This window comes from Pelophylax lessonae (genome assembly GCF_965119305.1).
Source record: "Pelophylax lessonae genome assembly, chromosome: 4".
Taxonomy (NCBI): domain Eukaryota; kingdom Metazoa; phylum Chordata; class Amphibia; order Anura; family Ranidae; genus Pelophylax; species Pelophylax lessonae.
Window position 1 is genome coordinate 638021574 of NC_138771.1, and position 13232 is coordinate 638034805.

Below are 13232 nucleotides of genomic sequence, written 5' to 3' on the forward strand. Positions count from 1 at the left end.
TGACAGTGTGAGAAGAAAAAAACAGCTGATCGCGCAGGACCGCCCCGTTACTCCGATCTGTGATCAGCGAGTCTCATGGACTCGCTGATCACAGAGCGAGCCAGGTGCGCTCCGCAGGGAGCGCTCAGGCCGCTCATGCACGGGAGGACATCAATGTACACCCTCCCGGAAATTTAGGTCCGCACTGTAGCTGTCTTTCGCCTATAGCGCGGGCGGCAACTAGTTAATAACTAGGCACAAATGACACGTCCAAATGTTCCCTTTAACAAAGCAAATCTTTTTTGTTTGATTTTAACTTTTTGTGTTCAATTTTATCTTGGGTAAATATCCAGACCTCTATATAAAGCCTGGTTAGGGATCTGGGCTCTTCTTTTAAGGAACTGGCTCTATGTTAAAGCCCCTTATGGAGGAGCAAATTTGGGGCGGCATTATCTGTAGCAATGACCTTTTATGTGCCAAGGTTTCCTGGTGTGTGGTTGAAATTCTTCTTGTTCTGAATAAAAATATAAAAGAACGTGGCTGAAGGTATTTGCAGGTACCACAACATGTTTTGCTTCACCAGCAATGGCAATTTCACTTTAATTGACATTAAAACCCAGTGTTGGCATCAAACTATCTTGTCCTCTTTTAGCCAGGAAACCACAGTTTATCAAAGAGGCCTTCTGATTCCATTTTTTCCTCCTTGTTCCTGAGCTTGACCAAAGTTTTATACATGCTAAAGGACATTTGAGTAAGTAAATAAAGTTTATCAAGCCAAATCTATGTCCTTCAAAGTTGATTTCATGGTAGATCCAACATGTTATTGATTGTATAGAGGTCTTGCGTGATGTTGTAGACTTTAACTATGGAATCCACGGTGGTCAAGAGGACAACTTTGGCTTCTTTGTGGTCCTGGACACACACTAATTTGTACATTTCCTCTAGAGGCGGCAGGGCCAAAAATGCCACTTCAGCTATCTGCCTAATGAACCAGCTGTGGTAATGGGACAAGGTCTTGTGGTAGGCATCGGCACACATTTCTGAAGTCCTGTCCTGGCCAGGACTGGTGCCCACTTTGTAAAGAAAGACTTCCAGCCATTTAAGGGCTCTGTGCATGCGCAAGAGTGTCCGGCAGCCTGAGGGCACTTGATTGGAAGGCAGATATTTAAAGTTCACCACCTCATTCTCCAATTCATATTTTATCATGGACTTGATTGTTTTATAGCTTTTCCCGTTCTTGCCATCTAGATATCCTTGGAGGATGTTGATTTTGGTCGTTGTTTCATGAGAAATAAAGGTGAATACAGAACCCATCGAATCCATGAACCTAAGATAAAAGTGGTAAATGTCAATACGCAGACTCATAGCTTCTTTTGTCTGTATCACCCTGCAGGAGGAGGACAGACTCATAGCCCCCTTCTGTCTGTATCACCCTGCAGGAGGAGGACAGACTCATAGCCCCTTCTGTCTGTATCACCCTGCAGGAGGAGGACAGACTCATAGCCCCCTTCTGTCTGTATCACCATGCAGGAGGAGTACAGACTCATAGCCCCTTCTGTCTGTATCACCCTGCAGGAGGAGGACAGACTCATAGCCCCCTTCTGTCTGTATCACCCTGCAGGAGGAGGACCGACTCATAGCCCCCTTCTGTCTGTATCACCCTGCAGGAGGAGGACAGACTCATAGCTCCCTTCTGTCTGTATCACCCTGCAGGAGGAGGACAGACTCATAGCTCCCTTCTGTCTGTATTACCCTGCAGGAGGAGGACAGACTCATAGCCCCCTTCTGTCTGTATCACCCTGCAGGAGGAGGACAGACTCATAGCTCCCTTCTGTCTGTATCGCCCTGCAGGAGGAGGACAGACTCATACCCCCTTCTGTCTGTATCACCCTGCAGGAGGAGGACAGACTCATAGCTCCCTTCTGTCTGTATCACCCTGCAGGAGGAGGACAGACTCATAGCTCCCTTCTGTCTATCACCCTGCAGGAGGAGAACAGACTCATAGCCCCCTTCTGTCTGTATCACCCTGCAGGAGGAGGACAGACTCATAGCCCCCTTCTGTCTGTATCACCCTGCAGGAGGAGGACAGACTCATAGCTCCCTTCTGTCTGTATCACCCTGCAGGAGGAGGACAGACTCATAGCCCCCTTCTGTCTGTATCACCCTGCAGGAGGAGGACAGACTCATAGCCCCCTTCTGTTTGTATCACCCTGCAGGAGGAGAACAGACTCATAGCCCCCTTCTGTCTGTATAACCCTGCAGGAGGAGAACAGACTCATAGCCCCTTCTGTCTGTATCACCCTGCAGGAGGAGGACAGACTCATAGCCCCTTCTGTCTGTATCACCCTGCAGGAGGAGGACAGACTCATAGCTCCCTCCTGTCTGTATCACCCTGCAGGAGGAGGACAGAGTTATAGCTTCCTTCTGTCTGTATCACCCTGCAGGAGGAGGACAGACTCATAGCCCCCTTCTGTCCGCATCACCCTGCAGGAGGAGGACAAACTCATAGCTCCCTTCTGTCTGTATAACCCTGCAGGAGGAGGACAGACTCATAGCTCCCTTCTGTCTGTATCATCCTGCAGGAGGAGGACAGACTCATAGCTCCCTCCTGTCTGTATCACCCTGCAGGAGGAGGACAGACTCATAGCCCCCTTCTGTCTGTATCACCCTGCAGGAGAACAGACTCATAGCCCCTTCTGTCTGTATCACCCTGCAGGAGGAGGACAGACTCACAGCTCCCTCCTGTCTGCATCACCCTGCAGGAGGAGGACAGACTCATAGCCCCCTTCTGTCTGTATCACCCTGCAGGAGGAGGACAGACTCATAGCCCCCTTCTGTCTGTATCACCCTGCAGGAGGAGGACAGACTCCTAGCCCCCTTCTGTCTGTATCACCCTGCAGGAGGAGAACAGACTCATAGCCCCCTTCTGTCTGTATCACCCTGCAGGAGGAGAACAGACTCATAGCCCCTTCTGTCTGTATCGCCCTGCAGGAGGAGGACAGACTCATAGCTCCCTCCTGTCTGTATCACCCTGCAGGAGGAGGACAGAGTTATAGCTTCCTTCTGTCTGTATCACCCTGCAGGAGGAGGACAGACTCATAGCCCCCTTCTGTCTGTATCACCCTGCAGGAGGAGAACAGACTCATAGCCCCTTCTGTCTGTATCGCCCTGCAGGAGGAGGACAGACTCATAGCTCCCTTCTGTCTGTATCACCCTGCAGGAGGAGGACAGACTCCTAGCCCCCTTCTGTCTGTATCACCCTGCAGGAGGAGGACAGACTCATAGCCCTCTTCTGTCTGTATCACCCTGCAGGAGGAGGGATGATATGTAACTCACTTGATCAGTTCTCTCCATCCCCCTAAGTAATGTTCCAGTAAGATTTCATTGTCGGTTGTCACACTGTCATGAAAGGATTGCAACATTTTCCCGATCTGGAAATTCTTCCCCTTGCAGTTCTTCTTAGACGTTTCTATCACCCACAGGTAGGAGGACTCTTCCTTAAAGGACTCCACACCCTTTTCCTGTTGTAAGAAGAGAGAATTTTGTGACAACCATTGAGTAATTTCACAATTACAAAATGTTCATGTATTGTAATGGTCCACATGAGAAGCGAATTTGCATTTTGGTAAAACATCTTATCAGTTTGTCAGTTTGCTTTGAAGCATGGCATACTAAGCAAAACTGTTAGGTCCAATACACCAATCAATATAGATACTTAAGTATTTTTATTTTACTAAGCACATAGCAGCTTCGTCAGCTTATTTTCCTTACTAAAATATTTAAAGTCTATTTAAAGCCCAAGAATTTTGTTTTGGATAGAGTTATGATGTATAGAACACTGGTCAGGGAATTTTGTGCTGTCTGTCCTTTGTCACGTAACCCGTGTTTTCCTTCTCGTTGGGCACCAAGCAAGGGCCTTGTGAGAGGTCTACCCCAGGGCGGCTTCTTCTGGGCTATGCTAGACACTTTATACAGGCTCGCTTTACTACATATGGGGTACCTTTGCTTTGTGCCATCTTCAACAATGCCTTGAGACAAGGCTGAGGCTACCTTTAACCGGTTGCCGACCGCCGCAAGTACATATACTGCGGCGGTCAGCCCAGTGCAGGCAAAGTGACGTATGGGTACGTCACTAGCCTGCGAGCCAATAAGGGGCAAGCGCGCGCCGCCGAAGGCGCGCTCCCGCCCCCGCTCGCTCGCTCTAATCCCCGCGTGTGTGACCGGCGGACCCGATGTCCGCCGGTCACTCTCGATCGTCAGTTACAGAGGGAGAAAGGCAGGCGGCTAATGTAAACACAGCCGCCTGTCATTCTCACTTGTGTAACAGCAGAGATCATACGGTCCTGCTATGTAGGATCGTAGATCTCTGCTGTTATATGAAAAGCCACATCCCTGCACAGTTAGAATCACGCCCCTAGGGACATACTTAACCCCTCCTTCTCCAATAAAGTTAACCCCTTCCCTGCCAGTGTCATTTTTACAGTAACAGTGCATATGTATAGCACTGATTACTGTAGTAATGTCACTGGTACCCCCAAAAGTGTCAAATGTCAGTCAAGGGTCCGATCTGTCCGCCGCAATGTCGCAGTCCCGCAAAAAAAATCGCAGATCACCGCCATTACTCGTTAAAAAAAAAAAACCCACCAAAAATGACAAAAATCTTTCCCTTAGTTAGTAAACGCAATAACTTTTGCGCAAACCAATCAAAATACGCTTTTTGCGATTTTTTTACCAAACATATGTAGCAGAAAACAAATTGGCCTAAAATGTTAAAAAATTTAGATTTTTACATTTTTTGGGGGGGAATTTCATATAAAAAAAATGTGAAAAATATTGTTATTTTTTCAAAATTGTCGCTCTTTTTTTGTTTATAGCGCAAAAAGTAAGAATCGCACAGGTGATCAAATACCACCAAAAGAAAGCTCTATTTGTGGGGAAAAAAGGACATCAATTTAATTTGGGTCGCACGTCCGCTCAATTGTCCGTTAAATTAACGCAGTGCCGAATCGCAAAATATGGCCTAGTCAGGAATGGGGTAAAATCTTACGGTCTTAAAGCGGTTAAAAATACGCTCATTGAAATTTTTTTGTCAAAGACATGTAGCTAAATACATTTTGGCCTAAATATATGACAAAAATTGAATATATTGGATATTTTTTAACTGTCAAAGTAGAAAAATATTATTTTTTCAAAATTGTCGCATTTTTTATTAATATCGCAAAAAATAAAAATCGCAGAGATGATCAAATACCGCCAAAAGAAAGCTCTGTTTGTGGGAAAAAAAGGACGTAAATTTCGTTTAGGTACGGCGTTGCATGACCGCGCAATTGTCAGTTAAAGTCGCACAGTGCCGAATCGCAAAAAGTGGCCCAGACGTAAGACAGCAAAATCCTCTGGTGGTAAAATGGTTAAAGCAGAATTGTCCAAAAAAAAAAAGGATTAGTTAAATCCACAAGTGCTTTTTTTTATTTATATATTTTTTCAATCACTACTATTCCTTTATATTGGCTTTTGAAATTTACAAATGCAGAAATTTAGAAATTGGATAAAAAAAAATTAAGCACTGGGAAACACTTTTTGAAATATAAAAGTGCACTTTCTATATAACTATATAGATCAGACCAAAATGAGAGACAAAAAAAAAGGAGGAAAGAGGGACAGAGGGACTTTGTTCCAAATCAGGGACGGCTGCAAGCTATGCAAAAGTAATCAATCAATAGTAATCAATCTGGTCTATATAGGGTGCACATGTGCCAGAGCTGTAGGGGTTAAAGCAGAAAGTATCACAAATCCAGCATCTAAAGGTCACTAAACCAGATTAAAGGTCTGGTGCCATGGAAATAATTCATGTAGACATTGCTGGGATTTGCAGTCCCTGTCTTGTAAACTGAATAGAGAGCTTGTGTCGTTTTCAGAAGAGGCCACCAGGGGGCGGTGCAGGATGTCAAATTGACCCTATCCTGAACACCATTGGCAGCTGCTGGAGCACATCACAGCCAGTTTTTGCTGCAAGTTGACCTGTCAGTGTGCACCACTGGCCCTGACATCCAGGACATCACTCATACTTTGCCAGATGACTTGTCCCTGGAAGCTCAGCAGTTTGCACACCTGGAAATGAACACTCAGTCCTCAATTTACGCTTACAGTATGATAGTGTAAAGACTAAATGAGAAATGGGTCCCTTAAATCTGTCGTGATGGGGTGCCATGCTAGGACTGACAACAGATTACAATTTACACATATCAGTAATATTTCCATCCATGAGAATTTCGATTGTCAGCTCTTCTGGGCAGGATTGCTGTTTTCTGTCTATCATGGATTAAATGAGAACAGCAAACAGCTGTTTTAACCACTTTACCACCGGAGGATTTTGCTGTCTTACGTCTGGGCCACTTTTTGCGATTCGGCGCTGTGCGACTTTAACTGACAATTGCGCGGTCGTGCAACGCAGTACCCAAACGAAATTTACGTCCTTTTTTTCCCCACAAACAGAGCTTTCTTTTGGTGGTATTTGATCACCTGTGCGATTTTTACTTTTTTGCGCTTTAAACAAAAAAAAAAAGAGCGAAAATTTTGCAAAAATAACAATATTTTTCACATTTTTTTATATGAAATCACCCCCCCAAAAAAATGTAAAAATCCAAATTTTTTATCATTTTTGGCCAATTTGTTTTCTGCTACATATTTTTGGTAAAAAAAATCGCAATAAGCGTATTTTGATTGGTTTGCGCAAAAGTTATTGCGTTTACTAACTAAGGGGAATTCATTTTTGGTGTTTTTTTTTTTTAACGAGTAATGGCGGCGATCTGCGGTTTTTTTTTACGGGACTGGGACATTGCGGCGGACAGATCGGACCCTTGACTGACATTTTTGACACTTTTGGGGATACCAGTGACATTACTACAGTAATCAGTGCTATAAATATGCACTGTTACTGTAAAAATGACACTGGCAGGGAAGGGGTTAATTTTTATTGGAGAGGGAGGGGTTAATGTATGCCTGGTGCTTACTAACGTGTGTGGGGGGAGGTGACTGAGTGACACAGGGACAGATCGCATGTTCAGCTATGCTGAACCCTGCAATCTGACCCTGCCTGTCACTTAGGAGATCCGCCCGCTCTGTTTACACAAGCAGGCGGATCTCCACACTCGATTCCCCAACGATCGGGGAAGAGCGGCGGTGACCACCGCCGCTCCTCCCCTGGCCCGACTCCCGCGCCGCGCGCCGCCGAGAGAGAGGAATGTCTGGTGACGTAGGTCTACGTCGCCAGACGATAACGAGCCACTTTGCCGCAGTACAGTCAACGTGACTGGTCGGCAAGTGGTTAAAGGCAAATCTTTCTGGCACAAGTTCCTGTGCATAAAAAAATGCAAGTATGGTCCATATAGTGTGAATATTTACACATGTATATGCACAAAAAATCTAGCTCCCAGAATGCCAAATAATATAATCTAAATAACATAATAATAAATAATATTAATAATATATAAATAATATAATTCCAAATAATATAATAATATATATTTATACATAATAATATATAATTCGAAATAATATAATTCAAGGGGGGGGGGGGGGTGTGATTTATGTACACGTGTAAAATACTGACCAATAAGGCTTCTTGCACACAGACACCTAAAAACAAACACGTATTTAGGCATTCAGGCGTTTTTTGTTGTGTTTATCCAATTGCAGCCTGTTGTTTTTACAGGGCATTTACACATAGGCATGTAAACTTGCGCCGCATATAGATTTACATACATGCACATATGACACAAGCCTAGAAAAGCTAGAAGAATTTGTACACAAATTCTCTGCCAGGAATCTCATGTTCATAAATCAGAAACGTGTAACCTGATGCAGATTTTTTTTTTTTATGCGCTTCTAGTTTACTGATATTCACACACCTGAGTGTACTGACCCATTAACCACTTAAGCCCTGGAAGATTTTACCCCCTTCCTGACCAGGGGGTATTTTGCGATTCGGCACTGCGTGACTTTAACGGACAATTGCGCGGTCGTGCGACGCTGTACCTAAACGAATTTGATGTCCTTTTTTTTCCCACAAACAGAGCTTTCTTTTGGTGGTATTTGATCACCTGTGCGATTTTTTGATCATGAGCTATAAACAAAAAAAGAGCGACAATTTTGCAAAAATAACAATATTTTTCAAATTTTTTTATATGAAATTTCCCCCCAAAAAAAATGTAAAAATCCAAATTTTTTCACAGTTTAGGCCAATTTGTTTTATGCTACATATTTTTGGTAAAAAAAAAAAAAAATCGCAAAAAGCGTATTTTGATTGGTTTGCGCAAAAGTTATTGCGTTTACTAAGGGAAAGATTTTTGTCATTTTTGTTGTTTTTTTTTTTTAACTAGTAATGGCGGCGATCTGCGATTTTTTTTGCGGGACTGCGACATTGCGGCGGACAGATCGGACCCTTGACTGACATTTTTTACACTTTTGGGGGGACCAGTGACATTACTACAGTAATCAGTGCTATACATTTGCACTGTTACTGTAAAAATGACACTGGCAGTGAAGGGGTTAACTTTATTGGAGAGGGAGGGGTTAAGTGTGTCCCTAGGGCCGTGTTTCTAATTGTGCAGGGATGTGGCTTTACATGTAACAGCAGAGATCTAACGGTCCTACATAGCAGGACCGTTAGATCTCTGCTGTTACACAGGGATTAATGACAGGCGGCTTTGTTTACATTAGCCGCCTGCCTTTCTCCCTTCACAGCGTACGATCGCGAGTGACCGGCGGACATCGGGTCTGCCGGTCACACGCGCTGACTTGTTAGGGAACGAGCCTGGGCGGGAGCGCGCGCCCGCCCGCTATTGGCTCACAGGCTAGTGACGTACCGGTACGTCACTTTGCCTGGCCGGGGCTGACCGCCGCAGTATATGTACTTGCGGCGGTCGGCAAGCGGTTAACTACCGTCTGTTTTAGGCGGCCGCAAAGTTATCTTCCCCTGACACATTACATGAAGTGCCGAGAACAGGACCTGCGGTCGGGTGCAGCGGGACTCGGGAGTAGCCCTGGAAGTGCTGGATCTCCCTTTCCTCCTCCCAGGGTCAGTGTACTCCAGATCACCAATTCTCCTTCTGGCATTGGTGGGCTCTCTGAATCATCTTGCCCTTTAGCATGGGTCAGTGTACTTTTCAGATCTGCCTTTCCTCTTGAAGAGGTCTGTCTACTCTCTGGATCTCCCTTACTTCTTCCAGAGGTTAGTGTCCTTTTTGGAACTCCCTACCTCTTGCACACACTCGCCCCCTAGCTGCCACCAGGCGACCGACGTATACCTACGTCGGTTTACCTGGGAGAGCCACACTGCCGCAGTATACAGTATATGCGGTAAGCGGTCGGCAAGTGGTTAATACACCATCACATGTATTTTTTTTAATGCAAGCAGTGTAAGTCCCGTTACAGCAGAGTTTAGGCTGAGAAAGTGGGGGTGGGGACAACACAAGGAGCCAATCAGTTGTGCTGCAATGCAGGGTACATGCTTGATAGGAGGAGAGAGCAGGGTGATGAAGAGATGAGCTCATCTGTCTACTGCTTCTCCAGTCAGAGGTTGGGGGAGGTACAAGACCTGTAAGTGTTACTGAACTGTAGCAGAGGAAAATCAGGTCTCCTACCCTACCAGACTGGGCTGTGCTGTGTAAACCTCAGAACCTGGGTGGACATAAATATCTATCATTTGGCACATAAAACAATTCTCAAATATGTATTTAGCCGTTTAATATTTTAGCAGTAACAAATCAACCAAAATATGGAGAACAGTGATAAAATAAACGTGAAATGAAGACAAATAATACACTGAAGAAAATTATAAACGCAACACTTTTGTTTTTTCCCCCATTTTTCATGAGCTGAGCTCAAAGATCTAAGACTTTTTCTATGTACACAAAAGTCTGATTTCTCTCAAATATTGTTCACAAATCTGTCTAAATCTGTGTTAGTGAGCGCTTCTCCTTTGCTGAGATAATCCATCCACCTCACAGGTGTGGCATATCAAGATGCTGATTAGACAGCATGATTATTGCACAGGTGTGTCTTAGGCTGGCCACAATAAAAGCTCTAAAGCCCCTTTCACACAGGTGGATCGTTCAGATCCGCCTGTCCGTTTTTTTGGCGGATCTGAACGGTCCCCCCATGCATCTCTATGGGGCAGTGGATGGCAGCGGAGACATGTCCTCTGACACCCGATCCGATCCGTCAAATCTGGACGGATGGAAACCCTATTTTCCATCCGTCCAGCGGATCGGATCAGATGGGATCGGATGAGAAAGGACCGACGGTCCATTCCCAACCGATTCCCCCATAGAGATCTATGGGGCTGTGGACAGCTGTGTCTCCACACACAGTGCGGAGAAAAGCTCTCATTCACCTGCTCAGCGGGGGATCGGCAGATCGATCCCCCGATGAGAAAAGCGGAGTCCGTTTGACGGACTTACTGTGTGAAAGGAGCCTCTAAGGCCCCTTTCACACAGGCGGACCGTTCAGTTCATCAGTTCAGTCACGTCAAAATGTATCAGTTTTCCATCCATTTTTTCATCCATTTTCCACCCGTTTTCATCCGTTTTTCGTCAGTTGTTATCCATTTTTCATCCGTTTTCATCCGTTTTCATCCGTTTTTCATCCGTTGTCATCCGTTTTTCGTCCGATCCTTTTTTTTGACGGATGAAAAATAGGGCATTCATCCGTTCAAAAAAAACGGACATTGACGGAAGCGGATGAAAACGCATGTTAACTGATGATCATCCGTTGTCATCCGTTTTTACATAGAGATACATTGATGTCCGTTTTTCATCCGTCAACGGATGGATGAAAAATGGACAAATGGACCGTATGTGTGAAAGGGGCCGGGGGGCTCTTTCACACATACGGTCCGTTCAGTTCATCAGTTCAGTCACGTCAAAATGTATCAGTTTTTTCATCCGTTTTTCATCCATTTTTCATCCATTTTTCGTCAGTTGTCATCCGTTTTTCATCCGTTTTTCATCAGTTGTTATCCGTTTTTTGTCAGTTGTTATCTGTTTTTCATCCATTGTCATCCGTTTTTCATCCGTTGTCATCCGTTTTTCATCCGTTGTCATCCGTTTTTCGCCCGATCCAATTTTTTGACGGATGAAAAATAGGCCATTCATCCGTTCAAAAAAAACGGACATTGACGGAAGCGGATGAAAACGGATGTTAACTGATGATCATCCGTTGTCATCCGTTTTTACATAGAGATACATTGATGTCCGTTTTTCATCCGTCAACGGATGGATGAAAAATGGACAAACGGACCGTATGTGTGAAAGGGGCCGGGGGGCTCTTTCACACATACGGTCCGTTCAGTTCATCAGTTCAGTCACGTCAAAATGTATCAGTTTTTTCATCCGTTTTTCATCCATTTTTCATCCATTTTCCGTCAGTTGTCATCCGTTTTTCATCCGTTTTTCATCAGTTGTTATCCGTTTTTTGTCAGTTGTTATCTGTTTTTCATCCATTGTCATCCGTTTTTCATCCGTTGTCATCTGTTTTTCGTCCGATCCTTTTTTCTGACGGATGAAAAATAGGGCATTCATCCGTTCAAAAAAACGGACATTGACGGAAGCGGATGAAGACGGATGTTAACTGATGATCATCCGTTGTCATCCGTTTTTACATAGAGATACATTGATGTCCGTTTTTCATCCATCAACGGATGGATGAAAAACGGACAAACAGACAGCATGTGTGAAAGGGGCCTAAAATGTGCAGTTTTATCACACAGCACAATGCCACAGATGTCACAAGTTTTGAGGGAGCGTGCAATTGGCATGCTGACTGCAGGAATCTCCACCAGAGCTGTTGCCCATGAATTTAATGTTCATTTCTCTACCATAAGCCATCTCCAAAAGTGTTTCAGAGAATTTGGCAGTACATCCAACCGGCCTCACAACCGCAGACCCCGTGTAACCACACCAGCCCAGGACCTCCATATCCAGCATCTTCACCTCCAAGATGGTCTGAGACCGGCCACCCGGACAGCTGCTGCAACAATCGGTTTGCATAACCAAAGAATTTCTGCACAAACTGTCAGAAACCGTCTCAGGGAAGCTCATCTGCATGCTTGTCATCCTCATCGGGGTCTCCACCTGACTGCAGTTCAACGTCGTAACCGGCTTGAGTGGGAAAATGCTCACATTCGATGGCGTCTGGCACTTTGGAGAGGTGTTCTCTTCACAGATGAATCCCAGTTTTCTTAGATCTTCAGTTCGTGAAAAATGGGGGCAAAAAGAAGTGTTGCATTTATAATTTTTGTTCAGTATAAATAGCAAAGTGAATATAAGCCTTAGACTTTTCTTCTGTTTTTTCTAGCTTTTTGCGGAATTAAAAATGTGTGAGTGTAAACCCTAGGGGAGGCTCACCCATACATCCTCCTTCGCGATGACATCATTCTCATTCTTGACACACGGTTTCCCATCCTCAATGCACTCATAAAGGGGAGTATCTGCTGTACAGGAAGAGAAAGAGAAAAGAACAAAATAGTTGGAACCATTGGTTGAAAAGCAAAAGCGTAGAAAATGATACTGAGCTCCCAGGGTGGGGCGATAGGGCAGGGGGTCTCCAAACTTTCCAACCAGTTTACTGTCCTTCAGGCTTTAGGGGGTCTGGACTGTGACCAATGGGAGTAGAAAATGCTCCCGCATCAGTGCCCCATCTTCTGTTCTAATGGGATAAATTGTGCCCCATTGCTGATATCAGTGAGGAGATTATTACCTTGTAGAAAAAGAAATAGCCGCACATCCAGGAATTCCAGTTGCCTTTAGATTTCTTTTAATTCCAAAATGTTACAAATGATGACACCAAAGACACCAACATGAAGTCACGTAGACGCGTTTCACACATAATGATTAAGCACAAGATGTATGTGGGAAACGCGTCTACGTGACTTCATGTTGGTGTCTTTGGTGTCATCATTTGTAACATTTTGGAATTAACCACTTGCCGACTGCCGCACGACTATTTACTGCGGCGGTCAGCCCCTCACAGGCAGAGTGACGTAGTACTACGTCGCTAGCCTGTGAGGGTCTAGGGAGCGAGCGCGCGTCCCCTGGAGGCGCGCTCCCACGCGGTCACGGACTCCCCCGCGCGTGTGACTGGCGGACCCGATGTCCGCCGGTCACTCAGCGATCGTCGGGGCAGAGGGAGAAAGGCAGGCGGTTGATGTAAACAAGCCGCCTGTCATTCTCCCCTGTATAGAAACAGTGATCATA

At 45.0% G+C, this 13232-nt stretch overlaps 1 protein-coding gene across 2 annotated transcripts in view; it reads right to left on the reverse strand.

The window, feature by feature from the left end:
• Positions 1-675: 675 nt before the first annotated feature.
• GLTPD2 (glycolipid transfer protein domain containing 2) overlaps positions 676-13232 on the reverse strand; it is a 29149-nt gene continuing 16592 nt past the window's right edge. Inside the window, exons 2-4 of one of the 2 annotated variants that reach the window (XM_082256668.1) lie at positions 12384-12466; positions 3316-3500; positions 676-1306 (exon numbers count right to left, since the gene is read on the reverse strand). In XM_082256668.1, the coding sequence (XP_082112794.1) occupies positions 781-1306; positions 3316-3500; positions 12384-12466 (794 nt within the window). In that variant the 3' untranslated portion in view covers positions 676-780. Of the gene's footprint in view, positions 1307-3315; positions 3501-12383; positions 12470-13232 lie in introns of both variants that reach the window. The other variant, XM_082256667.1, reaches the window with a different exon arrangement.